Source organism: Balaenoptera ricei, chromosome 18 (assembly GCF_028023285.1).
Source record: "Balaenoptera ricei isolate mBalRic1 chromosome 18, mBalRic1.hap2, whole genome shotgun sequence".
In the NCBI taxonomy this organism is placed as follows: Eukaryota; Metazoa; Chordata; class Mammalia; order Artiodactyla; family Balaenopteridae; genus Balaenoptera; species Balaenoptera ricei.
Window position 1 is genome coordinate 5,778,335 of NC_082656.1, and position 27,241 is coordinate 5,805,575.

At 40.0% G+C, this 27,241-nt stretch overlaps 2 protein-coding genes across 9 annotated transcripts in view; one reads left to right on the top strand and one right to left on the bottom strand.

The window, feature by feature from the left end:
- PAN3 (poly(A) specific ribonuclease subunit PAN3) overlaps positions 1-18,751 on the top strand; it is a 118,655-nt gene extending 99,904 nt beyond the window's left edge. For 5 of the 7 annotated variants that reach the window (XM_059902472.1, XM_059902471.1, XM_059902474.1 and 2 more), the window contains 5 exons: positions 3,469-3,608; positions 6,133-6,262; positions 7,003-7,067; positions 12,574-12,712; positions 15,815-18,751. In XM_059902472.1, the coding sequence (XP_059758455.1) occupies positions 3,469-3,608; positions 6,133-6,262; positions 7,003-7,067; positions 12,574-12,712; positions 15,815-15,955 (615 nt within the window). In that variant the 3' untranslated portion in view covers positions 15,956-18,751. Of the gene's footprint in view, positions 1-3,468; positions 3,609-4,429; positions 4,506-6,132; positions 6,263-7,002; positions 7,068-12,573; positions 12,713-15,814 lie in introns of those variants that run through there. The other 2 variants (XM_059902476.1, XM_059902477.1) reach the window with 2 other exon arrangements.
- Positions 18,752-23,896: 5,145 nt separating this feature from the next.
- Positions 23,897-27,241, bottom strand: part of FLT1 (fms related receptor tyrosine kinase 1) — a 171,396-nt gene continuing 168,051 nt past the window's right edge. For both annotated transcript variants that reach the window (XM_059903324.1, XM_059903323.1), the window contains one exon: positions 23,897-26,743. In XM_059903324.1, coding sequence (XP_059759307.1) covers positions 26,512-26,743 — 232 coding nt within the window. In that variant the 3' untranslated portion in view covers positions 23,897-26,511. The remainder of the gene's footprint in view (positions 26,744-27,241) is intronic.

Genomic DNA, 27,241 nt, shown 5'->3' on the forward strand with positions numbered 1-27,241 from the left:
CCTTTGCTACTGGACCGTGGACAGTGCAGTCCCCAGACTTAGAGCCACTCGTCACATTCAGTTGTATGCAGCCTTTTCACAGCTTCTTCCCCTCTGCTGGTGCCCACCTACCCCCAGCAGCAGCCAAGCTGTTCTGGTTGGTAGCGCCATCTAGTGGGCTCTCCATGGAAGAACCTGGCTACCCCCCAACCCCAGCCCCCAGCCCCCAGCCCTAGCAGCTTTCTTCTGCAGAAGGGAATTTGCTCCCTCTTTCTTATCTAGGTTGTTTGTTTCTTAGCTGTTTTCCTGCTTATCTTCTGTCTTACACTTAGTGCCTAACTAATTGGCTCTGAAAATTTTTCTTCATAATCTTTGTGCTCCTGAAAGTGACTGGTTATTGACTGTTAAAATACTAGTGATCTTTATATATCCAGGAAAATAATAGTAAACTTTTAAAGAGAAATCAGACATTATTTAGAACCAGTGCCATCAACCTCTATTGCAAGTATTTGGAAACCCCATGTTTCCAGTTTTGTTTTTTACGTGCAGTCTCACGGTATCTCTTCATTCTTTTCTATTCTGAATAGTTCCTTTTTCTTTTTAATTACTCGTATAAGATAAGACTAGTTTGATTTTGTTTTTCTGTGAGTATCACATCAGTGTTGTTTTCCATTTTTTATTTGCAAATGTCCGTTATTGGAGTTATATTGTGGGTTGTGTAGTTAGTTACCTTGAAAAACAACTCTTCATAAGAAAAAATAATCCCAGAGTTTCAAAACAAATAACTTTAAAGTAAGGATTTGGGGCAACTGATTGGTAAGTTAGGAACTGCCTTCATTCATAAACTTAGGCTACTTTCAACCAGTTGTCACCCTCCCTTTATTTTTCAGCGGTAAAAGTTGTATCAGGTTTTCTTTTCTTTCCTTTTTTTTTTTTTTTTTTTTTGGAGTGGGTATATATGTGTAGATTTTCCATATAGCTTATAGTAAGGTAGAGGAGAGAATTAAAGGTATCCCAAACGGGGGATTGTGATTTTACAGAGAAGAGGTTACATGAGAAAGGAGTGCATTGTTTCTTGTAGTCTATTTTTCATAGTCTGTTTCAGACACGTGAATAGAGACTGACTTTCAGTAAAATGGACATAAATAGAGCCATAGATAGAATCAGAGAAAAATCAAGAAGTCAAGAATCAGGAAGAAACTGAAAATGAGTTGGGGGGAAAACCTCCAGAATTCAACAAATGGGGGGCAAAGCCAGATGGAGGTAAGAAGCAAAATAACCAATGGAAAATTACTTAGCTGGGAAATAAGGAAAGGAGAGTTACTGAGTTTTTACTACGATGTTAAACTCTCTTAATTAAGCAGGACTTCATTAACCTCTTTTATTTAAAAAGATCAGTTCTAATTTAGTCTGGATTATGTGACATGTATACTCTATTTCTAAAAGTGGGTATTCCCACCTTGAGTCAGCTTCAGAAAGGTGGCGTTTACACTCAGAATCAGATGGCCTTATTTTTTAAACCCATAACAGTCCTTCAGCTGTCTTGCACTTTGGTTTTCCTATCTCATAATAGGGAATAACGGAATGTTCTAGGTGGGAGGTTTAGTTACAGCATCAATTCAGGGTGGAGCTAAACTGAAGATTTTACTGTGTAAGGGTTGGGAAGCTGTGTGTTGCTACATGCTGCTGAAATACTTAATAAACAGTAACAAGCTTAACTTTGCTGATGACATTGGATTGAAACACTTGTAGAAATTTACAGTTAGCTTTTACGAGTACTGATTTCTCTCAATCAGCATTTTTAGGATTTCATTAATATAACTGTGAATGTTTTCCTTGATCTTGAAAATGACTGTGAGGAACCCTTCCTGAATTCAGTCATGGCAGAGCCATCCGGAGAACAGAAACGACGCCACAGTATTCGCGCCCCTCCCCTTGTCACCTTCCCCCCCCCCACCAGCCTGGGCCCCTAACTCTGCCACTAATGAAGTTTCAAAGTTTCTCTGGCATGAATCCTTGGCATCTCTTTTCCTGATAGATTCGAAGTTGTTTCTCTAATCAGTTTTTCCGCTGATTATAGGATCTTAGGCTCAGAGTGTCAGATTCATACGTGCTAGATTTGGATAAATTTTTAAATTTGAACTTTTTAATGTTATCTTAATAATGGCGTTTGTTTTCCTTTTATTCTTTACTATTTGGGTAGAATGTTATTAAGGATAGCTATATAGTCCTAAAGTTCCATTAGTGATTGCCTTGAAATACTCACCTGATTTTGCAAATACACCATTTATAAACTTCCACGAAACAAGTGGTTCTCAACCCTGGCTGCATATCTGAATCTCTTATGAAGGTTTGAAAAATACCAATACGTAGATCTTGCCCCAGACTAATAATAACACCAGAAGAGGATGAATGGATAGCCACTGGGTGATTTTTTGTTTGTTTTTTGAGCTTCTCAGGTGAATTTTAATGTAAAACTAGGTTTGAAAACTCCTATACTAAACCAATATTCCATAAATAAACATGTATCCAATAATTAAGATGAGATCTCAGATTGTGAAGATTTATGTAAGTTTTCTGTAAAAATGACTTCAGATGATTTCATTGAACTCTGAACTACTCCATTGTCTCCTAGGCATGTGATCATTAATAGTTCACCTGCCAAGCAGGGCCACCTGGGGTGACCGTTCTGTTTCCCGGCGTTTTAATAGGTGGTAGAGAGCTTACCTCAATTCAGCCAGCTGTCTTTTAAAAATTCTTTTTGAAGGAAAGCCTCAGAGTGGGAAATCTTTAAAAAAACAAACAAAAAAAGGGTAGGAAATCAGGTGGTTACAGAGCTCAAAGATCTTTTATAGTATAAAAACGGTCTATTAACAACGGCAGATGGAATGTCATGGGGGTTTGCAACATTGTCAGTGTCTAGGGAACGTACTCTGAAATCAGGTAATGCTGCTGCTGTGTTTGGAATAAGGGAATTACTTTTCTTCAAATGAACTCTCACTATATCTTGTGCATCATGGAAAATGAGAAAAGTGCCTATTGTGAATTGTAATGATCACTGTAAAGCAACTAACTATATGGTAACCAACCTCAGATTTCTTGTAATAGGAAGAATATCAGCTCTATTTAAATATAAAAATTTAGAAAAAAAATTTAAAGCAGCAGTTCTGTAGTTGGCATGTGAATTGCTTCGGGTAATGTTTCTTAAAGTATCCCCCTAGAACTACCTTCATTAGAATTACCTGGGTGCTTTAAAAATGTTGGGCCTGTTCCCATACCTCCTGAATGAGAATCTGGGGTGGAGCGGCTCAGAAATGGTCTTGTTAATAAGCTCCCAGGTGACTGATAAGCGCCAGTACCTGGGAACCTTGTGCTGAGTTCTTCAGCTTCTTTGTAAAGATGCTTTTTCCATGCAGGCAGTAGTGTCAGTGTATTAAGTTTGTACCTATAAAAGAAAAATTAAAAGTTATATTTATTCTTTCATGTCAGCAAGCAGATCTGATATCATTAGGAAAAGTTGTGTTGGCTTTGGCTTGCAACTCTTTGGCAGGAATTCAGCGAGAGAATTTACAGAAAGCCATGGAACTGGTGACAATCAACTACTCCTCTGACCTGAAGAATCTGATTTTGTAAGTTTTAATATAATGATCATATGAGATAAGACAGATTTTTCATGAGGGCCTTTTAACAGTGATTCTATTTATTTTAGTTTCCACTATTTAAAACCAGGCAAAACATAATTAAACAACTTTTAATTTCTTTGTTTTTATTGCTAAGTATGTATTTCTTGGAGTAAATTCATAAACCAGTGTGTTTAAATTAGTTATTGATGTTTTAAACATTTGGCGAAAGGCTAGACCCTCTAAAGCTGCATTGGTATCTGTGAGCTACATACGACCTTTTAAGTTTAAATGAATTAAAATTAAATGAAATTTAAAATTCAGTTCCTCAGTTGCACCAGCCACATTTCAAGAGCTCAGAAGCCGCGTGTAGCTTCTGGCTAATATACTGGACAGCGTGGACATAGAACATTTGCATCATCTCAGAAAGTCCTGTTAGACAGTGCTGCTCTCCAGAGAGATCAGTATCTTTGTAAAAGCTGTCATAAATAACCTCACCTGCAGCCCGGTCATGTGCTGTGTGGCCCAAACACCTGTTCCAGAAAGCACATGTGTAAGGGTCCCTGTGCTTCTTTCTCCTCCTGTGTCTTCGTACTTCATATGCTCAGGGAATCCTTGAGCATAGGTCTGAAATGATTTTGGCTTAAGAGAAGCCCACTGTGGACTGCAGTCACAACAGTCTAAGATGTGTCTAACATTGGGGATTCCAGGGGATGGACAACCATAACCCTTATTATAAGTTATTCAAGAGAACAGATGCTAGGAAGTCTCTTTTGAAATTTTTTTCTATGATGTTCTAGAAGCAATTCGAGCTTATTGATCCTTTTCAGTCTCTTTTAGCTTCCAGCTGTTCCTTCTCATCTTTCTGTGTAACCCTGGACGATCCAGTTTCTTTCTGGACTAGCCCTGTGGTATGGAATTGAGGGATGGAGGATGGGGCTGCCCGCCTGTGCTGTGTTACACTGGCATAAGTGTCCTGCTGGTGACAGAGCACTGGAAGCCAGTGGTTACCTGGTTCCTTTTAATAATCAAATAAGTTGATTTCTCTTTTAAATAAAAATATTTGTTTCATATATTAGCACAGCAGTGATTTCTAGCTGTAGCTTACAACACCTAGGATGTCTTAAATAATCTCAAGTTATAATTTTCCTTTTTTAAAAAAGTGAGCGCAAAGGATATAAATATAATAAATTGGCCATAAGTTAATAATTATTGAAACTGGGTAATGGGTACATGAGGATTCATCATATAATTCTCTTTCCTTCTACAAATGTTATGAAATGTTCCTTAATAAAAAATGAATAAACAAAAAGGTCATACTTTCATACTAACCAATAACTAAAATATACAGAGTAGTAAACTATGTATCATGCACTTTTGAACTGATTGATATGAATTAATTCACCTAATTCTCCCAATAACCCTATAAATTAGGTACCATTATTAGCTCCATTTTAGAGATGTCAAAACTGAGGCTTGAAGATGTAAAGTAACTTGCCAAAAGTCACATAGCTTATAAATAACTTTAAGTATGAGTAGTTAGATACAAATATGTCAGTAATTACAGATGAATAGCTAAGGCATAGATTATCCACATGAGTTTATAACTGTTCCTTTATTCAACAAAAGAATGCCTACTATATGTCAGATGCTGAAGACACTTCTGAATAAGATAAACAAAATTTCCCGTCTTCTGGAGCTTCCACCCATTATAACGGGGAAAACTTAATAAACATATAAACAAGTAAGATGTTTGCAGATAGTGATAAGTCCTATGGAGAAAATAAGGTCGAATTATAAGCAGAGAGTGAAAGATGAGGAGGCTGCTTTGATGAGAGTGGTTAGGACATGGCTTACCTATCAGAATAAATAATAATAGATGATTGATAATCATTGTATTCTGACAGGTGGCCTTTTGAAACGTGTAATCTTTTTCTGCCTTAGTTATAATGATAGAAGAAATTGATTTGGTCTTTTCTGATGTGTGTTAGTGCATGAAGATTTCTCAGAAATAAATATACCATGACAGGTGGTAAATGAGGTCACAGAGCAGGAGACAGCTTCCTAAAAAGCTGAGGCTTGTTTGACTTATCAAAATGGAAGACCTAGTTTTAGTTTCAAAAACTATTTTTGAAGAGCAATGGAAAAATTTCCCCACCTACAATCACCCCCATTTCACCCCTCCAAAAAAGTTTGTAACAATCTTTTCATCTCCCACTGTTGTAAAGAAGGGTTTGAGAATGGAAATATGGTAAGTCTAACTCTACCCAGCTTTCCTTTCTCATTTTCATAATAGTAAAACATTTAGAGAAAGAGACATTTTTACAGTTTTTTCCATTGGCTCTTAAAGTTTTCCAGAGAAAAGAAATATAATTACTAAGCTTTAAAAATGAACTCGATTTGCATGAAAAAATTTTTTCCGAAGTTGTGCACACTAACATGCTGGCGGCAGCAGTGCCCGTGTGCTTGGGGGTTGTGTTGTTTTGTGAATTACGTGGTTGGCATTCAAGTGATCCTTCTCTATTTTGGTTAGATATTTGTTGACTGACCAAAACAGGATGCGAAGTGTAAATGACATCATGCCCATGATTGGTGCTCGATTTTATACTCAATTGGATGCTGCTCAAATGAGAAATGATGTCATAGAGGAAGACCTTGCAAAGGTAAAGTGTGTAGTTAAAGGAGTGTGTACACACCTGCATCTGTGTGTATCAATAGATGTAAAACAGAGTAATTACTGTGCTGAATATAGTACACAGCTGGCTAAGATTGTTTGTAGATATTTTTGTCCAAACTTAGTGTTCCATATTTTGATTTCTTGGGTCCTCTGGGCATTTGTTTTGTTCTTTTTTGTTTGTGGCTTTGCTACAGTCATGAGACACAATCTTGATTTTTTTTTTTAATGTGAATTACTTTAATAATTCTTAAAAATGGACAGCTGTAGGGGGCAAGGAATAAATCACAAGCTTGTGATTACCATACACACACTACTATATATATATAAGATAGATAACCAACAGGGACCTACTGTATAGCACAGGGAACTCTACTCCATATTCTGTGATAACCTATATGAGAAAAGAATCTGAAAAAGAATGAATATATGTGTATGTATAACTGAATCACTTTGCTGTGCACCTGAAACTATCACAGCATTGCAGATCAATTATAATCCAATAAAATTTTTAAAAAAGAAAAAAATGGACAGCTGCATAATCTTCTTGAGTATTACTATTGAATGAAATGGACATGTTGTATTCAAAAGTATAACCAGAAGGTGGGGATATTAAGATTTATTGTTTAAAGGTAATATTGGTACAGGATACCAGTTTTGTAAACTTTTGCTTTTATATTCAGTTAGCTGGAACATTAATATTCTCTCTCTTTTTAAAATGTTTTATAGGAGGTTCAAAATGGAAGACTGTTTAGGCTTCTAGCAAAATTGGGAACAATCAATGAGAGGCCGGAGTAAGGATTTACAGTATTTTACAATGTGTTTTCCATCAAGGGCACTATTTTGCGTAACAAGAATGAGTATACCTTATTCTTACTGGTTTTGTTTGGAAAAAGAAAAATTCTCATGTAAAGTGACCTTAAGCCTATTGTTAGCCATTAGGGTGTGGTTTTTTAACCACAGCATACATTGTGGTTGTCCTTAGGGATTTCACACACACACATGTGAACAGAAAATACACTGTGTTAGAAATCTCTGTTGTGGTTTGCGTACGAGGGTGCATTTTCTGCCTGTCAGTACTGCCTCTTCCCTGTCTCCTTTCTGAAGCCTGTTCAGTTCAGGTTACCTTGGTCAGATTAGATACTTCAGATGTTTCTAGCTGTTCTTCTGCTAAAGTGCATTATTTATAGCTGTCGTATCAGTGACATTGGAAAGGCATCACCATCTTACATTATTTGTTGTTTAGTTCTGCCTTGTTTGTAAGTTAACCATATGTTCAAGAAAGAAGCCAGCTTGATGTTTGTGCATTATACCTGTCAAAGACAGGTAGAACAGTAGTGCAGCTGTTGTGACTGTAGTATAAGTTGCATTTCAGGATTGTTACCTCTGTTAATAGAGATAGGTGACAGATAAATATCATTGCTTGGGAGAATGTTTTGACCACAAAATTTAAGTTCACTTAGCTTTCTTCAAAGTTAAAAGATTCAATTAGCATTTTCCCTGATGATTTTTCTAAATGAAGAGAACATGACTATATGTTGAACCGTTTAAAGAAGACTTTCAGCTGCTTCCTTCTGGCATTTATCTCTTTTATTTAAAAAAGTATATGCTTAGAGTGCTGTTCCTTGATTTTTCCTTCAGTGTTTAAATTTTTCTTCAGTTTGTAACTCAGCTAATGACTTTGTTCTGTGGAAGATGAGGCCCTCGCTCTCATACCCCCTTCCCTTAACTAAGTACACACACATTGTACCGCTTAACCCATGAATTTTGAGATAAATCTTTATTCAGTGTTGGCATTGTTAAAACAAGGTAAATATCGTTCGTAGCTGCCTCGCATAGTAAATCATGACTGTATTTCCTTTCTTTCGTATTTTGTTTTTAGATTTTTGTTTTCCTGATGTTAATTATTGTCTTATATAGAAAACTAAACAAGTGAAAAAATATTTACCACCAGTTCATTCCAGACTCTCTGCCAGAGTTCTAAAATACCTTTCCATATGGTCAAAAATAGGTAACCTATCAGTTCCCTTTTTTTCCTCCCCCCTTAGAGAAATTGCACCTGGAGCCTCTGCCCTTTGTTCCTCTCTGGGCTCCTTGCGCTTTAAGCCCGCTCACACTCTCGCCTTAGAACCTGACCTTCCCTGCGCTGTTCTCATTGTCTCTCCCTTTGTGTTGCTTGCCCTGTTTCTTGCCTTTTTCCTTGGTTTATTCTTTTGATTTAATGAAGCACAGCCTTCAGTAGCTTCCTGAGGAAGGTGAGTTTTTTGAGTCTTTGAAAGTCTGAAAATATCTTTATTCTACTTTCATACTTTATTGATAGTATGATTGGGCATATAATTCCAGATTGTCCTCAGAAAATTCTTTTTATTAAATCTTTTGAATAGATTTTATATGAACCAATTTCTTAAAAAGCAGAAAAGGGTTTGCAGTGAAAAATAAAAAAATCTCTCTTTCGTACCTGACACCCCCAGTCTCCCCAGTTCCTCCCACCAGTCTTTTATTAGTCTCCTGCACATATTTCCCGAGTTACAACTGTATATTCTTATCACCCCTCTCCCCCGACTTCTAAATACCTACAAATTGTAAACCATGTTCAGTGTTCTGTTTGTTGCTTTTTTCTCATAACAATATATTTTGGAAATCTTTCTCTTTAGATGTGTTTAGTGTATGCTCAACACTATTCTCAATAGTTAACAAATATGACCTAACTTAATCCTCATAACAGCCCTGTGGTGCTGGGTACTGTTAGTATTCCCTTTTAACAGAGAAGTTGAGGCATAGAGAGGTTAAAAACTTTGTTTAAGGTCACATATGAGTCGGGATTCGAATCCAGACAGAATGGTGGTTCCAGAGTCCATGCTCTTAACCACTGTGCTATGCTTCCTCATAATTTATGGCCATGTAATAGTCCATCCTGTAGATACACTGTAATTTATTTCTCCAGTTCCTTATTGATGGGCATTTGAGTTGTTTTCAGCCTTTTGCCTAGTATAAGCAATTCTGCAGGGACTGACTTACTCATACTTAATTTAGCGTGTGCACGAATACGGGTTCGACTGTGATCGTTAGGTCAGCACCCGTTGTAATTTGTGACTGTAATGATGGCTCTTAGACGGGTTTACCAGGCACAGTGCATGAGAGTCTTTCACCAGCAACACTTCTTTCAAAATTTCGATTTTTGACAACCTGATAGATGAGAAATTGAATCTCAGTGCAGGTGTTTTTGGTATTTACTCATAATGAGCATGTTGCCTATCTTTTTGATTCATTTATATTTCCTTTTCTGTCTCTCCAGATCCTTTGCCCATTTTTATTTTCAGTTGGATTGTCTATCTGTCTTCTTGATGTACAGGAGCCAGAGAGATTTACCCTTTGTATCATTTTCTTTGAAGTTTGTCATTTTTCTTTTGACTCTGCTTAATTTTTTCACATGTAGACATTTTTATGGTAGTCTAATTGATCAAACTTCTTCTGTACTTTTGGATTTTGAGTCATAGTAAGAAAGTTAGAAGGCATTTCTACTCTAAGATTGTGAAAGGATAATCTTGTAGTTCCTTCTAGAATACTTAAGGTTTCAATTTTTTCCTGTTCAAGTTTTTTTATATATTCTGAACTTATATAGGATGTAAGGTACGAATCCAACTCCCCCCACCCCACCCCCCACCTCCAGACGACTACCCAGTGGTCCAGAAGCTGTTTACGGACTAGTCTAGCTTTTTCCACTGGTTTATTAAGGCAGCACCTCTTTCACACTGTCATGATGATTGACATTTTAAAATCTAGTAGTGTTAGCTCTTTCTTATCTCCATTTTATTGTTTTTTGTTGTTTTCCTAAAACTTAAATTTTCTGTATAAATTCTAGGATCAGCTTGTTTAGTTAAAAAAAAAAATTTAAAAACCTGATGGTATTTTTATTAAGTTTATTAGTAAACTTAAGGAGCATTTGTGTTTTTAGATGTGGAGTTATCTTAACCAAGATAATGACATGTCGTTGTATTGCTGATGTCTGCTCTAGTGTTCTTCAGTGTTTACATTGTTCTTCATATAGTTATAGCACACTAAGTTTGTTCTTAGGTATTTTTTCTTGTTGCTATTATAAATGGGAATTTCCCCCCATTCTGTCTTCTTAGACTCCTTGTTATCATTGTATGTGAAAATGATTGATTTCTATAAATTTTGAACCTTGGTACATTAGTGTTTGGATAGTTTTTCACTAAATTCTTTTGGGTTTCCCAGGCATATAGTTGTGTCTTCACATAATGATAGTATATTTCCTCCTTTCTAATTTCTATACTTTTGATTTCTCTTGAGTGATTGTGTTAGCTAGTACCTCTGGTACATAGTTAAGTAATAGTAATGATAGTTTTCTTTCAGAATTTGAAGCGTCGCTCCATTGTCTTTTAACTTCCAGACAGACTCAAAGCCATTTTCTTTCCAAATCCTTCTCCATTCCCCTTGCTTTTAGGATTTTTTTTTTTTTTTTTTTTTTTTTTTTTTTTTTAAATCACTGATGTGCAGAAATTCACAACGATGTGCTGGGGTGTGTGTGGGTTTTTGATTCATTCTGGTGAATCAACAGGTGGGCATTTTAATCTTGGGAATTTATGTCTTTTAGTTCTCGGAAGTTATCTTATTGTTTCTTTGAAAACTTCTCTCTTTCTGGAACTCCCATTGCTTAGCTGTTAGGCCTTTGCAATTGATTTTCTAATATTCTCTTCTATTTTCTATAGTGTATCTTTTTGTTTTACTTTCTAGGCAATAATCTCAACTTAATTTTGTCTAAAATTAAAGGTTTTTTTCCTAATCCTTTGAATTCTTGAATTTCTGCTATCATATTTTAAATTTTCAACAACTTTCTGCTTTCTAAGTGTTTGTCTTATAGCATTTAATTCCTTTTCTCTGAGACTGTCAATTATAGATTTTTAGTGAGTGGGGTTTTTTTTTTTTTAATTTATTTAACTTTTATTCTGTTCCCTGCAATATCTCATAGGAAGCAACAGTTTGCTTTGTTTTGTTTCATTCTGCAGAGGATTTCTGATCATTGGCTGTTCATTCATATTAAAAATGACGTCCTTAAAAGCTAGTGGGAAGCTCCTTGTGGAGGCAGAGATTATATAATAGAATGTGTGATCAAGCAGCGAGATGTTGTTATGTATGGTTTTTGTTTGTTGTTGGTAGACTTCCAAATGTCAGTATTTCCCTTGGGTAGGTCAGCTTCTCCAGAAAAGAATCTTCCCCCTTCCGTTTGTAGTATGAACCCAGATACATGACTGTGGTGGGCTTCCCCCTCCTTGTTCGCAGAATGCAGATCTAATTTTTAAATGTGATCTAAGGCTGCATGGTCTGACCTCTCCCTTGCTTCAGATGTGCTTTTTTTCCTTTAGGTGTCCTCCTCGCCTCTAGTGCTGTCCTTGCCTGTCTTTTCTCTTACCCCTCCTTGTCCTTATTCTGCACCCCTCCAGTTCTGCTCTCTCTCTTCTCTTCTCTTTTCTCCCCCAACCCCATCCAGCTACACTGACCTTTCTTAAGTGTAAGTGCTCCTTGCTCTGTCCTTTGCAAATCCTGGTACTTCTGACTAAGGGGCACTCTTCCTTCCCTAGAAAGCCTTCCTTGCTTTCCTCGGTGAATTCATGTTTCTGTTCTATACCATATCCCTTCTTCTTAATAGCATTCTCTAAATAAGCAATTACTATTTGAATGTCTGTTTTCCCCACTAGCCTGTAAGTTCCATGGGTCACTGAAAACTTAACAGTGATCATCTGGTCAGTTTTCCAGTTCTTAGCAGCTCACTTTCACATCATCACATGATGGTAGGAAACCAGAATCTACCCCCTTTTTGCTTCGTAAACATTTCCCTGTTTTATGCTCCCAGTAAAGCGGAACACCTATCTGACCATCTGTCTCTACCCTATGACCTAAGGGTGGAGGAGGAAAAGGATAGTCTCTTTCAACCTGTTTCTAAAGATATCTGAAGACATTTGCTTTCTTCCCCATTTTATCTAATGGTAGGGACCTAAACAAGGAAGTGATTATAAAATAGGAGTGTGTAAGGGGGGTGATTGCCTTGAGAAGTGGGAAGTGGTATTCATATACTTTCATGTTCAGTGAGATTAGTTTTAAAAAATCTATGGGCAATCTGGACATAAAATTTGATTAAAATAAAAAAACTACACACAAACCCTACTTTCTGATTTATTGTAGAAAACAATAAAATTAAACTAGTTCTGAGTCTGAAGTATAAACATATAGCCCTGTGGTATACAGCATGAGTTATTGAGGTAAAATATTACCTTCCCCCAGGTTTCAGAAGGATCCTACCTGGTCGGAGACTGGAGACCGTTATCTGTTGAAACTCTTTAGGGATCATCTTTTTCATCAGGTGACAGAAGCGGGCGCTCCTTGGATTGACCTCAGTCATATCATTTCTTGTCTTAACAAGGTAATTTGTATCTGGACTTTTAAGATCACAATGCTGTTATCTACAATTTATAGAGCTGCATCCTCTACAAATGCTAAGAGACTTAAGAAATTAAGATGTAGTCTGCTATAGTATACAAGACATTTTATTAATAATTATTAGGTGTACCTACTTAATAACAATTTGTAGAATTGGAGGATGTTTTTTAACACCTACATGAATAATTCCAGAATTCTTCATTGTGGATCTTTCTGTTGTGATAAAATGTCACAAAAGGACTGCCTCCCACACCCCTGCCCCACTCTGTTTTATTTACCAAGTGTAGTTTGTTATAACAAACAAAGCAGTATTTTGTGTTTAAATATTTTTTAAAAGTTGAATTCCTTTCTTCTCAGTCATTGTGAGTCCTGCAAGTCCTTAGTTCATGTGCTCTCAGCTGTGGGTGTTAATCAAGTGTTAATAATAGTGAAAACTCAGTACTGGGCATATCACTAGACCCAGCTGTGATAAATGGGGAATTAGAAGTGATTAGATGAAGTAAGTAGGTAGAGATGTATCATAATTTTGAGAGGTGAGCTTTGTGTTTTTGAAAGGGCCAGGAGACATGTGATTTATGGAGGAAGGGAGGAGTGCATTTTCCTTATGAATTACTTGGAATTACAGAGAGAATGGGTCTCCAGAAGTATATCCTAGCCTTTGTGTATAGGTTTATATCTAAATCAGGGGTTGGCAAACTGGCCTGTGGGCCAAATCCTTTTGCCTGTTTTTGTACAGCCTACAAGCTAAGAATAGTTTTTACATTTTTAAAGGATTGTAAAAACAAAAACAACTAAGAAGAATATGAGACAGAGGCTTGTGTTGATATATGGCCCTGAAATTTAAAACACTTACTATCCGGCCCTTTATAGAAAACATTTGCTGACCCCTGGTCTAAACTGTCCCTAAATTACAAGGACTAGAGGAGAAAATACCTACAGTGGCACATGATTTAGAGCTGTTGGCATACAGTGTGCTAACCCTTCAGGTAAAACACGGTGGTGTTTTATTTTTAAGCACTACTTTGCCGTGTTTGAATTTCCTTAAAACTCTTTAGAGAGTATTGTCAGTAACCTACATTAAGACAGAACAAGACTGTGTTATCATTGAGCTAACCTGGTACAATTTGTATATTCATTTGCCCTTTTCCCTTAAGGGGAAAACATTTTTCATAAGAGCAACGAGTGGAGAATAATTCTACCAGATTTTAGAAAACAGTATCCATAGTATCAAAGCACCGGTAATTTAAAATATGTAGAACTAGAATAAACACTGACAGGTGGATCCTGTGGAAATAAGCCATGGACAGACATCTTAAATGAAGATTATTTAATGAATATTAGGATAACTGAAAATTTTAAGAAAATTCTGTTTCATTTCATAAAATAGGAGTAAATAGAATTTATCCCAAATCTGAATATATGACAATTTTTTAAGTTTGGAAAGCGTGTAATAAATTAAAAGGGATGGATGGCCATGTTGATGATATAAAAATTAAATTTTTACGTAGATTATTTTGGTGGAAATGATGACAAAAATTAGATGGTAAAATGATTTGAAAGGTTGTGCCTTCAGAATTAGTTTTAAACGTATTTTAATGAATTATTGAAAAAAGAAGAAATATGTACATTGAAAACTAACAAAAGTAAAGTGAAAATCCTAACGAGAAGTTATTAGCTGGACTTGGGATTCATACTTATGTTTAAAAAGACCTCATTAAAATATTATTGCCAAATCCTGATAGATAAGGATTTGATAAAGATTATATACCGGCATTCACACAGGTGGAAATAACAAAAGTAAATGTATGAAAACATTAGGTAACATTAATAAAAAATGTAAATTAAAATAGCAAGGCACTCATTTGATATGGAGTTACTGGTAAATTGGTACAACTCATAAATTCGTGGTGTTCGATGTCCTTTGGGAAGCAATTTGGCTGTATGTATTAAGCTATAAAATTACCCATACTTGTTGATTCAGTGTTTATACTTCTAAGTGTTTCTCCTAGGGAAGTAATTCTATAGAAGAAAAAAATTAAGTAGCCAAATATGTTCATTGCACTGTAGTTCACGATACCAAGGAATTGGAAGATATTGGGGGAATAATTGGATTATGGAGTATCAACTGGATGGAATATAATATACACAAATGTTAAACATGACAGATAGGTGAATTGGGAGATTAGGATTGACATATACACAGTACCAGGCATAAAATAGATAGCTAATGAGAGCCTGCTATATAGCACAGGGAGCTCAGCTCGGCGCTCAGAGACGACCTAGAGGGGTGGGATTGGGGGTGGGAGGGTGGGGGGTTGGGAGGGAGGTCCAAGAGGGAGGGGATATGGGGATATATGTATACATAAAGCTGATTCATTTCGTTGTACAGCAGAAACTAACACAACATTGTAAAGCAACTATACTCCAATAAAAAAAAATAATAATAATATAAAGTTTTAAAATAAGATAGGCAGCAACATAGGGCAATGTTTCTTTAATTTTTTTTAAAATGACTTTCGCATGTTTTTTATTTATTTTTTGGCCACGCTGTGCTGCATGTGGGATCTTAGTACCCCACCCAGGGGTCGAACCCGCACCCCCTGCAGTGGGAGTGCAGAGTCTTAACCACTGGACCACCAGGGAAGTCCCTAGGGCAATGTTCTGTGTCGAGCGGGGGCTTCTCACTGCGGTGGCTTCTCTTGTTGCGGAGCACGGGCTCTAGGCGCGCGGGCTTCAGTAGTTGTGGCTCATGGGCTCTAGGCTTGCAGGCTCAGTAGTTGCGGCTCACGGGCCCAGTTGCTCCGCGGCACGTGGGATCTTCCCGGACCAGGGCTCGAACCCGTGTTCCCTGCACTGGCAGGTGGATTCTCATCCACTGTGCCACCAGGGAAGTCCCTAGGACAATGTTTTTAAAATAACGCATGTGAGTTGAAAAGTGTGTGCATAGTGATTAGTGTTGTAAAATATTTATGAATATCTAGAGGGGAATGTGACAACATTTAAAAAAATATTTCGTATATCACTGTTGCAAATGTTGTCCTAAAATAGGCTTGAACTTCATATGTTGTGTTTCTGTCTGTTTCAGTTAGATGCTGGTGTGCCAGAAAAAATAAGCCTCATTTCCAGAGATGAGAAGAGTGTACTTGTGGTGACTTACAGTGACTTAAAGCGATGCTTTGAAAATACTTTTCAAGAACTGATTGCAGCTGCAAATGGTCAGTTGTAGTATTTGCTTAAGAAAAAACAGGCGGGATATGGCCGAGGAGCTTAACCAATAGCAAATTGCACTACAGCTGAACTGTTCTCATCATCTCATTTCACGTTTGGGAAACAAGCAGAAGATGAGCAGAGCTGCTTGCACTTGGGTCAGGTGCGCTGTTACTTGAAAGGAAGAATGTTTCACTTACCCTTGAGCTGTGGCTGCCGGTGGGCCACACCTGTGAAGAGTTTATTTTAGATTAAGGAGCACCGTTGGGGGAATGATGTTCCAGCTTTTGTTTTCTCCACTTGTATATGCACTAATTTTAATTTTTTAAAGACTTTTTTCTGATCTTTGAACTTTTGCCACATTGTATACTTATTAAGGGAAACTATTTGCAAGGAGGTTTTTGGGAAACAATGCTGGGCAGCATTTTTGTCACTGAGGGGTGCAGAATTTGCTCTTTTGGGGATGGGTTGCCCTGAATAACATAAGGGACCAGGTAAATGACTTCACGGAAGTACAGTGTAGTGCATAATTCTTGTGAGAGTATTGTATGCAAGCTCGGTATGCCACCCACTGTTAGTTCAGATTGAGATTTTTTTGGTGTGTTTTTTGTTTTGTTTTGTTTTTAAGAACACACAAAAATTTCAGTGACTTGTTGGGTATGAATTCCCCTATTAGTTGATTTAAATCCTTTCAGAATGAGGGTTAGATAAACAGTAACTGAAAGAGCACACAGCGCTCTTTGCTCCAAATTCAACCAGAGCCTTTTTTTTAAAAGGCGTTTCCCTGTTAATCAGATACATTTACATTTATGCCATTTTTTAATAGAAAAAAATTAAGAAATTGTGTTAAAGGCCTGAAGTTCAGGAGTATATTGCTTTAGGTTTTTTCCAGTTTGCTTTTTTGTATAAAGTTCTGTTCTTTGAACCACAGCTTTATTATGGTACTTTACACTGGATACAGATACAGAGACACTGTTCAGAAGACGAACTAAACACAGCGGTGGTCTGGCATCAAGAGCTTTCTGAAGTTTTACAGCCTGAATCTGGAGGGAAAACAATCTGCTGTGCCTTTGCAGTCACTGCTTAGCCCAAAGTAATAGTGCTTTTGATAATAACTATGTGGGATATTCCTGAATAAGTCAGTCTCAAAAGTCTGGAATTTTCCTCCTCTTAACTTTCTTAACATTTGGACGTGCAGTTGTCGCCAAACTTGGGTATTCATGGAATTTCTAGTTAATGAAATACCTATACTTTGATACTGAAGACTGCCAAATACATAGGAATTTTCTTTCATAAAAAACCGTAATGAAGACTCTATCTCCTTTCCCAGCACTGAATGTTTTACTAGCACTGGGTGCTCATCATGCAACTATGAAGAAAATGTGGAAACTCAAAAGGTCAGGAAAGACTTCCAAGCACTTGCAACTGATGTTACAGTCTTCAATTTTAATAACTATACATATTTGTAGTTTTCAGAGAAGTTTTTAATATTTCTCTGTCCACTTTTTATAAGCTTTAAAATGATTTTCTCTGCCTTGAGATTTACATCAAGAAAAAGCACCTCTTCACCCAAAATCTTTGAAGACTAGAGACACGCTTTACATGTTTTAACAAGTGTGCTTGAGGCCACGTTTGGTAGCATCAGTTGTTGAGTTAAAAAGAAAATCAGTTATTGCATTTGATCAGGATGGATTTTAAAAGAACAGAATGCTCAATATTCAAAGGATAATTAACATTTGCCACCATAATGTTCTTTTTTTATGTAAAAGGAACAGGAACTTGGAGACATTAACATGCAAAAAGTCTTTTATCATTATTAGCTCATGTATTTGACAAAGAGCAGCTGTCTTTTTATATGTTTTTTGACAAATCATATTGTAATTCTTTTGTACAAAAAAGAACTACTTGTATTCTAGAAGAAATATGAAATGCTTAATTTATAAGCGGGCTGGAGATTTTTTCCAATATTGTTTTCTTTGAAAATGAAAGGGGATCATCTATTTTAGTTTCGGGGTCTGGGAACTTTTTGAAAATTTAATTTGTGGACCAATGTTTTGCAAAAGCTAAGGAAGGGCAGGGGTAAAAATAGGGCTTGATTTTCTCATTCTGTGTAGACCAGCAAACTTCCCTCTGCGAGGCCGGTTCAAATCACAAACCCAAGAGTGTTTGCATCATAAATGCTAGCTTGCTTCAGCCCCTAGTAACCTCAGGACTTGGTTTGAATAAAAAGGTAGACAGCTGATATGTTTTCATGAGTAAATATTGTCAGCCAGAAAACGGTGTCAGGTAATACGTATTTTTTTTAAGCTTTGTTTTATATTTATTTTTCATTTAGTTTTTATTGGGAATGGTTTTCAATAGAACTCTTAGTTCTGCTTAGGTGTTTTTTGGGGGAGCCCTCTTTTCCATAGTGTAATTCCATTTAACAGGTTGTCTAAAAGTTAGTCTTTTCATAGGAAGATTTTAATATCTGAAAGTACTCAAATTAAGGATATAAACGTCCACACCTTCCTGTTATGACAGATACAAGCACAGAAAGGACAACCCTTGAAATCATGTAACGTTGGTCATTTCAGTTTTTTGTTACCTATTTTAAAATCTGTTAATGTATTTACTTCATTGTAAATATTTTTGAGGGTACCTTTGTATTTTGCTTTTGACCTTGGTTCTGTGATTTGGATGTCAACAACTTCCCTGAAAAGCACCAGTATGTTAAGTTCTAATGTCATGATCCCAATATGGGTTATTCATCTTTAATCCTGTTTTCAGTCTCTATGTGTACAGCAGTATTTTTAATAAAGAATTACAGAGAGAAGATGGTCCTTTTTTTTTTTTTTGCTACCAGTTCATTTAACAAGATGATGTTTGTTTTATGATTGGGACTTAAAAGGCCAAACGTTTCATATGTGTTTTGGAGGAATTTTTGGTCTTTGGATAAAATGGTGGCAGATTTATTTGTTAACTTACCAAATATCTGTTAAATGCCTAACTTGGATCTGTTCTAGGCACTAAAAATGCAAATAAGTATTTTAAGTACTTGTTCTTTACAAAATGTGTAGTTACACCCAAACGTTTCTAAATAGTACATGGCATACAGTGTAGTTGAGGAGAGAGGACCTACTTATGTGAAAGGAATGACATCTACCTAGTCTTTGATTCAGACTCGGTTAATTTACTATATAGGTGAAGGTTCCTCTCCCCCCACCTCCCCAGAAACATCATTCCGAATAGAAGGGTAGAGAAGGAAAATATGGCAAAATGGTAATATTTGTTGAAACTAGGTACTCATTCATTAAATATAGGCATACCTCAGATATTGTAGGTTCAGTTCCAGACCACTGCAATAAAGTGAGTCACGTGAAGTTTTTGGTTTCCCGGTGCATACGAAAGTTATGTTTACACTATACTGCAGTCTGTTAGGTGTGCAATAGCATTATGTCTAAAAAAAATGTATATACCTTAATTTTAAAATATTGCCATCATCTGAGCCTTCAGCAAGTTGTAATCTTCTTGCAATAGTAACGTCAGAGGTTCCTGATCACTGTAACAAATATAGTAATAATGAAAAAGTTTGAAATACTAAGAGAATTACCAAAACGTGACACAGAGCCCTGAAGTGAGTGAGCAGTTGCTGTTGGAAAAACGGTGCCTTTAGACCTTCCTTGATGCAGGGATGCCGCAGACCTTCAGTCTGTAGAAAAAGCAGCATCTGTGAGGTCTACCTGTATTTATTGAATGCCTGTTATATGTCAGGCGTTGTTCTAGGAACCAACAGAACTCTGACCACAACAGACAAATATTTCTGCTCTTAGAGAGCTTTCGTCCTAGCAGGAAAAAGGAGTATATAGTAGTTAAGAGGTAATAATGGTTATGGAAAGAAAATAAAGTAGGGTAAAGGACGTGGATAGGGTTGCCAGATTTAGCAAATTAAAATAGACAACACAAAACTGAATTTGAATTTCAGATAAACAGTGGATAATTTTTTTTTTAGCATGAGTGTGTCTCAAGTATTGCATGGGACATAGGATCATTTGTTTATCTGAAATTCAGATGTAATTAGCCATCCTGTGTTTCATCTTGCAACTCTAGGTGTGGGGAGTTTGGTGGTGATGGTAGAATTTCAGATGGGATGATCTGGGTGGTAGGTCTCCCTGAGAAGGTTGTATCTGAGCAAAGACTTGAAGTGAAGGAGCCAGGCATGCAGATGTCTGAGGGAAAAGAACTCCAGGCCGGGGAATGTGCCGGGAGTGTTGGAGGTATGGCAAGCAGGCTACCGTGGCCAGAGTAGAATCGGCAGGAAGTGAGGTCAGAAAGGGTGATGGGGAAGGGAGGTGGAGTGTCTTGTAGACCATTCCAATTGGAAGCCATTCCATTGTTTGGCTTTTACTCCTGTAGGGGAAGCTTCCAGGAGGATTGTGAGCAGGAATAACCTGGCACAGCCTTTGAAAGGGTCACTCGGGCTGCTCTAGTGAGGGGATTTGGGGCGGGGTGATGGGGCGATAGCCGTAGAGGCAGTGGGAAGCAACTGGATTCTGAATACATCTTAAAGGTAGAGCCAAGAGCATGTCCTGATTTATGATTTATAGGACGTGGAGTAAGAAAGAAGCGAGGAATCAAAATGACTGAAGATTTTGGCCCACTACTGACAGGATGGAGGATTCTACTGAATTGAAAGAGGTGGTTGTAGGAACAAAGGGGTTTTTGGAGGGAGGGAGGAAGGGAGGGGGTTGGCACGGGGAAGACGGGGAAGTGAGGAAAGACAGTTGGGAATTTGGTCTGGGGCCTGTTAAGTTTGAGATGTTTAGTGCACATTTGTTCTGGTTTTTGAGTGTTTTGTGACGACGGACTGTAAACTTGAGTGGCATAAAACAACCCCCGTTTTACTCTCATGGATTCTGTGGGTCAGGAATTAGGACAGGGCACAGCAGGGATGGCTTAGCTCTACCCATTATGTTGGACCTCAGCAGGGTAAACTCCAGTGCCGTGGGGATGGGGGCTGAAATCATCCGACCTGGCACCTGAACTGAAGGTCATGAACGGGGCTCAGCTGGGGCCGGTCAATGGAGGCAGCAACTCGTGGCCTCTCCGTGAGGCTTAGGCTTCTCCAGCTCTGGCGACTGGGTCTCTGGTGGGACCGGTTGGAGAATGAGTGACCTCGGGTGGAGGCTGCATGATCTTTTCTGATCTGGCCTCGGAATCGTGCAGGGTCACTTCTGGCACATTCTGTTGCTGACGAGTCACAAAGCCTGCTCTGATCCCAGGGGAGAGGAATTGGATGGGGAAGTGACAAGGACACTGCCAAAGCTCATGTGGGATGGGAGATATTGGTGCAGCTATTTTTTGGAAAATACAATCTGTTCCAGCATCAAGAGATGTTGGTTTAGCACTCACATAAGAGTTCGGAGGTTAGGAGGAGAGATCTGGCCTATACGTGTAATCTGCAAGTCATGATCATATAGGTGTCATTTCAAGGCTTGAGGTTGGTTGAGATCATAAAGAGAGTTAGTATAGACTGAGAAGTGGAAAGGTCCAGGGGCAGAGCCCTGGGGTTCCTGGAACACTGTTCAAGGATCAGAGAAAAGAAGACCAGTATGAGGCAGAAATGACCAGTGATGTGGGAAGAAAAATCCGTGATGTCCTAGAATCAAGGTGTTTCCAGGAATAAGGGTCAAGGTGTTAAGACTGAGACTGAAAGTGGCCACTGTGTTTAGCGACATGGCGTCATGGATAAGCTCCCCATGGAGCAGCTCCTTTTCAGTGAGTGGGAGAGAAAGCTCGGCCTGAGTGGGAGGAGAGGAACCAGAAACGAAGAGTAGTATACCCAGCTCTTTCAAGGAATTTTGCCGTGAAGAGGAAAAGAGAAATGGGGCGGTAGCCGGAGGGGAAGGCAGGGATGGAGGGTTTTTGGTTTTGCCAGATGGGAGAGGTAATAGCTTGTTCGTATGATCCAGCGGAAAAGGGAAGATGGGCAGGGGTGAGGGGTGGTGAGTTGCTGGAGCAATGGCCTTGAGTCGAGGAGAGGGAGGGGCTGAGTGTACCCCCGGTGTGCTGATTGGGAGGGCAGAGTGTCCGGGTGCAGATGCTGGTAGGTGGGCAGATGTGATGGTGGGGTTTTGAAGTTCTCTTGACTCCTTCAGTTGTCCCATCGATGTGATGGGTATACTAATAGTGCCTATCACATTGGGTTGCTTTGAAAATTAAATGAGTTTATTTCTCTAAACCACTTGGAATAGTTCCTGGCACATAAAATTCAGTTGCTATGTTTGAGTCTAAGTCCTTACTCTTTTTAAAATGGGTTTTTCCTCTGTGAAAAGTTGTGGCAATCAATCAGGTTTTTTTCATTTTAATAATCCTTTATTGAAGAAGAGCATACACGCACGCGTTTGCATGTAAGGGTACAGCTCAGTGAATGATCATGAAGTGAATGTACCTATTTACCACACCCAGATCAAGAAATAGAACATTAGTGGCATCTAGTGGGTTTGGGGGGTTACTTTGTTTTGTTTTTTCTCTTAAATGTCTTTAGTTCAAAAAACAGAAGGCTAGTCATTCCTGTGTTGGGACCCAGGATATTTCTGAAATACTTCCTGGCCTGTGAAATCCAAAAGTCTGGTAATACGTTTAACACTGAGGAGTCCAGTATACCTTACTGGGCTATGCTTCTGCTGGACAAAAGAAAAAAATCAATTCCCAAATGTACAATAAGTTTCTAGAGTCATGAGAAAACTTCTAAACGATGACGTGACACCAATTCCTTGAGCATTCTTCAAATCCTTTGCCTAAATTAGTGACTTTTGTGTTAAGAAAACTAGTAATATTTTTAAAGGATTTCAGATTCTCGAAGATAAAATGCTTTTTGCCCTCTTCAGCTAATAACCACAAATTTATTGAGATTAGTCATTTATCCCTTTTTCTCGCCTTGTCCCAAAGAAAGTAGGCCTGTTTTCCCTGGAAATGTTTCTCCAATCTGGTTTGCTCATGACAGTATTAGGAAGGTGATGGTACGACCACTTTCTAAGACAATGTGTTGGTCACTTATTCTATGTCTATTAGTGATTACCTAAATGGTTCCTCTTTCTAGGATGTAATCCACAAAACAAAATTGAAGAATACTTAGCTAGTGTCCTTTTCTTAGGGAAGCTCTTGTGTCTTTGCCTAGTTATTTTGTATGGTTCCCAGCACACAACCTCTAATACACAAATATACACCCACGCACGTGTGCGCGCACACACACACATTCTGTGATTATGGTAATATTAGTGTTTGGGAAAGCCTGCCTCTTTTTTTTTTTTTTTTTTTTAAAGGGATATGGCTGGGGGAGGAGGATGCTATTTTTTTTTTTTTTTTGCTATTTTTTTTAAAAATTAATTTATTTATTTTTGGCTGTGTTGGGTCTTCGTTTCTGTGCGAGGGCTCTCTCTAGTTGCGGCAAGCGGGGGCCACTCTTCATCGCAGTGCACGGGCCTCTCACTGTCGCGGCCTCTCTTGTTGCGGAGCACAGGCTCCAGACGCGCAGGCTCAGTAGTTGTGGCTCACGGGCCCAGTTGCTCCGCAGCATGTGGGATCTTCCCGGACCAGGGCTCGAACCCATGTCCCCTGCGTTGGCAGGCAGATTCTCAACCACTGCGCCACCAGGGAAGCCCCTGCCTCTTTTTTAATTGAGGGGACTTTGGTCTGCAGCCAGCACTCGCACTCAGTCTGTACATTTTACTTGTGGTCGTATTCATTTTAGATTTTGATGTTGATTTACTGTTCGCAGTGTCTCGATTGTTTAGAGCAGCCACTCTGTGGGCTGGTAGACACTCTGTGCCCCGTCTTTAGTGGCGCTTGCTTTCTGTTTCTTGTGATGGATTAGTAATTGGCATTTCATGAGCTCTCCCAGAACACCTGTCCACTCCCCCGCCCAGGGAAACCAAGACCCCTTTTTTCATTTATACGAAAAACAGAAAATATATGGATGTTTTTGTAAGTTAATTTTATTATATGAAGATAGCATACAAAGTACATTCATAGTGACTAGAGATGTAGGACGAGATTCTGTCTTACTTATATCTGCAGCATATATTCTTGGTTTGTATAAAAGTAACTTTAAAATTCCAGTTTCCTTAAATAGTTCTGCACAAAACACACACACACACAAATATACATATAGTTACTACCACTGTCAGTCAAAGACGCGCTCCTTCTTTGATCAGTTAAAAGGGGCCGACATGTGGCTGTTTCCTGTGTGGCATTCTTAGGGGCTGGGAAGCGAGGCGCAGCCAGAAGGCCGAGGTCACCTTCTCAGGGTTTGGACCCACTTGCTCCACAGGCCTGAGCGTCATTCTCAGACCAACTAGATACAGGCTCGCGCGTGGTTCCCGTCCCCTCCTACCCACGCTGCTCCGTGTCCGTGATGTCACAAGTCCTGAAAGGGAGCGCTTGTCCCCTCATTGTTCATGCCAACCATTTCTGTCCGAAATGACAAATGGGTCTAATAATACCATCAGTCCACTAGTGACTGAATTTTCAGTGCTGTTTCAACGAACCCATCTGGGACAAGCCCTTCGCCACTGGATACACTCATTCCTCCCAGCTTCCAGTTTTCGTTCTATGTTAAGACTCCAGAGAAAACCGGACTGATGGACAGACGCGAGTCTCTGAGGAAGCCGGATTAACATAGTCTAACGTGTTCTTTGTCTTTTGGATAGATGGTATTACTAAGGCCTCTTAATGATTAAGAGTTAGATTATTGAAATCAAGACATTATATGTATAGCTAAGGTTTTTCTTTGTTTCCACTAACTGCTGGATCCTTAACTGATTTGAGAAAACAGGAGAATCGATTGTGGTCTTCTTGTAATTGCCCTGTTTGACCTCCTCCCGGTTACCTGATTTCTACTGTTGCCGGGGGTCACAGGTGCTCCTGGGCTTGTGAAGAAGAGGAAGAAGAAGGCCCTCCTCTCCTGGCCCTGGCCCGATTCTCTCTGCACTTGGCTCTTGCTGGAGACTGGCCAGAGGCTCCTCCAGCAGAGTCCCCGCCCCCGGAAGCAGCCAACGTCTTGCTGGGGACCTTCCAGCTCTCCCATCTCTTCATACGAAAAGCCTTGAAGCAAGACTGTGGCACACGGGGCGGGAAGCACAGGCCCGTCCATCACTTCCGTCTCAGGTTCTAGAGTTAAGAAAGGAAGCATCCTCTTCTCTATCGGGAGCAGCGATTCCTTGTGGCCTGTCTGGCTCCAACTGGCCCCAGAAGGTGTGCACATCCTAAATACGCAGCATCACGCAGAGCCAGTGAGGGGTCCAGGGCCTCTGGACCCTGAGAAGTAGGCACCCTTTTGTACCCTGTCTCCCTATTTCCATCATCCTCAGACCCGAGGCAAGGCGCAAAGTAGATGAAAAGAGGCTTTTCTCCTATTGTCAGCTCATTAACTTAATATCCTGAGTCCCAATTCTAGAAGTATCTTGCATAAATTACATACCACCTTTTTCCTCAAGGAGCGTAAAGTGCTTAGTAGACATTGGTCAATGCTCTTCTGTCTAAGGGGCGAGCGTGGGTAGGGTCTCCACCGAATAAGAAGGACACCTGGTTGACTTCTGTCCTTGGGTCGCCACGGTTTTCAGGAGTTGGTCTGGTTGGCGTGGAAATGGAGTTTTCACTCCGCCTTCTCTTTTTTTCTCCATCTATCCTAGTCTGGGTCTAGAGTAAACCTCCGCAAGACTGTTTTCCTTCTCCTCAGCTTCCTTTTATAACTAACTGTACGAAACAGGTTAATTCCAAAAACTGAGTTAAGTGTCTTGACTAGATGTTAACACTCCAGATGGAATCTGACAGTATCTTTGAAAACGTGGCTTTAAGCCGAACCGGTGACCTAGCAGACCAGACTCACTGGGGTGAGCTTCCTGGGAGCGGCGCATGGGGAGAGGCGACCCCCCACACCCCCACCCCCGGCACCCCTGCCCAGACCAGCTCAGGGGGCGGGGTCAGCGTGTCCTGCTGGGGGACGGGCTTGGCTTCGAGCTCCACTCAGCGCTGGAGACAAAAGCCGTGCCCCGTCTGGGAAGAGGCACAGAACCCGTCCCATAGCTGAGGTGGTGCCATGTGCTGGGTCGTTGCAAAAATTACATTTGGCCTTTTTTGGCCTCCGCTCACCGCCCGCCCCCTGTCCTGTTCTCTTCCTCTCTCCCCTCCTCCTCCTCACATGCGTGTCAGCTGCTGCAGGGCCCCAGAGCCACGCCTGCGCAGCACAGGCCTTGCCAGCCCGCCGCCGAGTCTGAGCTGCGGTGACAGGTGACAGTGCGTGTCCTGAACCACCCGGAGCCCGACGGCCCTGGGGTCCCGGGGAGGAGAGGCAAGTCCTGGGGCTGAGGAAGGATTTGTCCTGCCCTCTGAGTCCCGCGAGGGTTGGCAGTGGTGCTCTTGGCTTGTCACTATTCCTCTATCTGGGGTTACATTCGTGTTAGTCAAAAGAGACAGAAGCACTATTAACAGTCACACAAAAGCAGCTGGCTTCTGTGGAAAGGAAAAGGTGTCGATTTATATATGCATAATACTGGCAAAAGCTACTTTTCTGGGGGTATAAATACACACGTGGTTCTAGAAAGAAGGCTGTGCTGAGTCGGGCTCTAGACGGGGGGAGGTGGAGTACGGGACCACGGAGTTGTAGTCGGGCGGGGGAGAGCAGCACGAAATCTTCCTCTCCAGCTCCGAGTGGTCACAGGTGAATCTGCGCCGGCCTGTGCTGAGGTGCCCACAGCTGGCATGGCAGAACGCGGGTCCGCGGAGGTCCGAAAGGCCCGACTCCTTCCTTGTACTGGTTACTCTCAAGCTAAAGAAAGAAAAGAAAAGGAAAAAAATCAACCGTACAAAGTTGATTTCTTGCACACACTCAAGTCCACCCCTTAGTGGGTCGTTTGCTCGTAGCCGTCCTGGGGTTCATGGCTGTGGAGTCCCACCTCGCCCTCTGCCCGGGTCTCTGGAGCTGCGCACGGCCTCTCTGCCACCAGCTGGGGGTCATTCCGCCGGCCGGCCGGGGCCGAGGCTGGGATTAGTTAAGGCAAACCCAGAACTGCTGGTGGAAAATAGCCCCCAGGCTTGGGTCCAGCCCTCCCCTACTCCTGTGATTGGCTCAAAGACGCTCCCCAACCCCGCAAATACTGAAGTCGAATCGCTGGAACCTGTGAATAGCACTTGATACGGCAAGAGCTGCGATTGAGCTGAAGGATCTCCGGAGGCGGCGCCTGGCCTGCGTCCCCCAGGTGGGCCTCAAGCACAATCACACGCGTCCTTATAAGAGAGGCGGAGCGGGCGTCACGGCGCACGCAGG